The sequence below is a fragment of the Vombatus ursinus genome, unplaced genomic scaffold (assembly GCF_900497805.2).
Source record: "Vombatus ursinus unplaced genomic scaffold, bare-nosed wombat genome assembly UNPS02014772.1, whole genome shotgun sequence".
Lineage (NCBI taxonomy): Eukaryota > Metazoa > Chordata > Mammalia > Diprotodontia > Vombatidae > Vombatus > Vombatus ursinus.
This window is the reverse complement of record NW_020954550.1, coordinates 37842697-37845873: the sequence shown is the minus strand read 5'-3', so window position 1 is coordinate 37845873 and position 3177 is coordinate 37842697. Positions and strand designations below refer to the sequence as shown.

At 37.3% G+C, this 3177-nt stretch overlaps 1 protein-coding gene across 2 annotated transcripts in view; it reads left to right on the top strand.

The window, feature by feature from the left end:
* NIPBL (NIPBL, cohesin loading factor) overlaps nt 1–3177 on the top strand; it is a 261926-nt gene that overhangs the window by 172847 nt on the left and 85902 nt on the right. For both annotated transcript variants that reach the window (XM_027863621.1, XM_027863622.1), the window contains exon 10: nt 497–2437. In XM_027863621.1, the coding sequence (XP_027719422.1) occupies nt 497–2437 (1941 nt within the window). The remainder of the gene's footprint in view (nt 1–496; nt 2438–3177) is intronic.

Genomic DNA, 3177 nt, shown 5'->3' with positions numbered 1-3177 from the left:
TGTGTGTGTGTGTGTGTGTGTGTGTGTGTGTGTGTGTGTAATAGTTTTATAGTTTTATATTTAATGTTCATTTTAATCCCATTTCATGCCTAGAAGTCCAAAATCACATTTCAGTATATTCCACAAAAATATTATTAAGAAGATTTTCTGTTCTCTAGACTTTTAGGTCAGTTCTACTAAGTTCACATGCTCAGTAGTATTTAGAGACCATACCAGGTATGCTGTTAACTCTTTTTCCCCTGTGGCTCTAAAGAAATGTAATTATCAGCTTTTGTAATATATTAACTGAAGATCACTATACACAAATATTTTGTTAAGCCTTGCTTTTAAAATACTGTCATACCCACCCAGAGTGCAGCATTTTTTAAATTGCCCTGTAGATATGTTTACAAAATTTGCACTGATGAATTTTGCCAACAACAGAATATACAGTAATTTTTATGAGATGTGAATATGTATATCTTACTGATTTTGAATATTTATCTTTAAATTTCAGATAAGCCTTTGAAAAAAAGAAAACAAGATTCTTACCCACAGGAGGCTGGGGGTGCTACTGGAGGTAATAGACCAGCTTCTCAGGAGACAGGTTCTACAGGAAATGGGTCAAGGCCAGCACTAATGGTTAGCATTGATCTTCATCAGGCAGGACGAGTAGAGTCTCAGGCATCTGTAACTCAGGATTCAGACACGATTAAAAAGCCTGAAGAAAGTAAACAGTGTAATGATGGGGCTATTTCTATTCATCAAGAAGATATCGGGGTTCTTAAACAAAAACCTGAAAACCATCCTGAGACCCCTAGGAAAAAGTCTGATTCTGAGAGTGTAAAGACTGAAATGAAACAAAATGAGAACAAATTGATGGAATCTAAACCAAATGAAAACCGATTGTTGGAGACAAAATTGAATGAGAACAGACCATCAGCAGAAACAAAACAGAATGACAACAGACCAGCAGCAGAAACTAAACATAATGAGAGCCGATCAGTGGCAGAAACTAAGCAGACTGAGAGCAGATCAGTGCCAGAAGTTAAGCAGACTGAGAGCAGATCCTTGGTAGAAGCCAAGCATAATGAGAGTAAACCAGCAGCAGAAGCTAAACCCAATGAGAACAGACCACCAACTGTGGAAGTGAAGCAGAATGAGAGCAGGTCGACAGAAGCAAAACAGGCTGAGAATAGACCAGTGACAGAAGTTAAACAGACTGAGAGCAAACCAGCAGCAGAAGCTAAACAGAATGAGAGTAAAGCTGCAGAAAATAAACAGAATGAAAGCAGAACGACAGAAACTAAACAAAATGAGAACAAAACAGCAGAATCAAAACAAAACGACAGCAAAACAACAGATGCAAAACCAAATGAGAATAAGCAAAATAATGGTAAACAGGAAACAACCAAGCTGAGACCCGAAACCCCTAAGCAGAAAGGTGAGGGCCGACCTGAAACTCCCAAGCAGAAAGGTGAGGGCCGACCTGAAACTCCTAAACAGAAGGGTGATAGCCGCCCTGAAACCCCCAAACAGAAGGGTGATGGCCGCCCTGAAACGCCCAAACAGAAGGGTGATGGCCGCCCTGAAACTCCCAGGCACAGGCATGATAGGAGAGATTCTGGAAAAGCATCCGCAGAAAAGAAACCTGAAACAAGACATAAACAGGATGTTAAATCTGATTCTCCTCGAGTGAAATCTGAGAGATCAGAAACCTTAAAGCAAAGGCCAGATGGACGATCTGTTTCTGAGTCACTAAGGCGTGATCATGATAATAAACAGAAATCAGAGGATAGAACTGAATCAGAGAGACATAGAGGAGATCAGTCCAGAATTCGAAGACCAGATACATTAAGATCCTCCAACAGAAATGAACATGATTCTAAACACAGCGTTAAATCTGATGGTTCAAAACCAGATAAACTAGAAAGAAAACACAGGCATGAGTCAGGGGAGTCCAGGGAAAGACTGTCTTCTGGTGAACAGAAATCAAGACCTGATAGTCCTCGTGTTAAAGAGAGTAGAGGTGATACTAGCAAAACAAGATCTGATAGATCCGGTTTTAAATCACCAAATAGTAAAGATGACCGGAGGACAGATGGTAATAAAAGTAAAGTAGATAGTAATAAAGCACACCCTGACAATAAAGCAGATTTTCCCAGTTATTTGTTGGGGGGCAGATCTGGTGCATTGAAAAATTTTGTCATTCCAAAAATCAAGAGAGATAAAGATGGCAATGTTACTCATGAGACAAGGAAAATGGAACTTAAGGGGGAACAGAGAGACAAAATTGAAAAATTGGGACTAGTAGAAGATCTAAATAAAGGAGCTAAGCCTGTAGTTGTCCTGCAGAAGCTGTCTTTGGATGACGTTCAGAAATTAATTAAGGATAGAGAGGACAGATCAAGAAGTTCTCTTAAAGCTAGCAAGAATAAGCCATCCAAATCAAATAAAGGTAAGGAATATTTTATTTTGGTACTTTCTGTTGCACTTGGTACTCTTGTTAAATTTAAGATGTTAAATACGGAAACAAGGCCAATTTGTGAAATGAGAAAAATGAATACACTGCATGCAAAAGTATTAAATTTATGCACACTGATACAAATCCAGTGAGCACAGATAAATTTGTTAGTGTAATTTATATCTTTTCCTTATTTAGTGATGCCATTTAGATTTAGGTTTTCCCTATTATATGGAATTCAATTTAGCTTTCTAAGTGTGTTTTCTCTTTTTTTTTTTACTTTGGTCTCTTATCAGGATATTTTTCTAATATATTGAATAAAATGAATGTATCCAGCATCCCAGAAAAATAGTAGTTCGTTTGTGGGTGTTCTGCAATACAGTTAATTGTCATGGTTTTAATTGTTCTCTCTAACTTCCCTTAAAGGATCAGAGTGAAGTACAAAGGAAATAATTGCAGATACTCTTTTCAGATCTTAGAGGTTCTTATACTACTGTTATCTCTTGTGTGCTGTTCTCCATTTAATTGTGTGTCTTGATTGAATGATTTAGAAAATAATATTTAAAAAGTAAACTGAAGACATACATAGTCTGTGCAGTGGTGAGATCATGAAATATTGTTTCATTTTTAGAAAACTGTGTGTCTGAGGCATAAGCATTTTATTAGGTTAAGTTCTGGCATTTATTGGATTGAGTTGCATCCAGTATTGAATGAAACTAAGCATAATCTCTTAC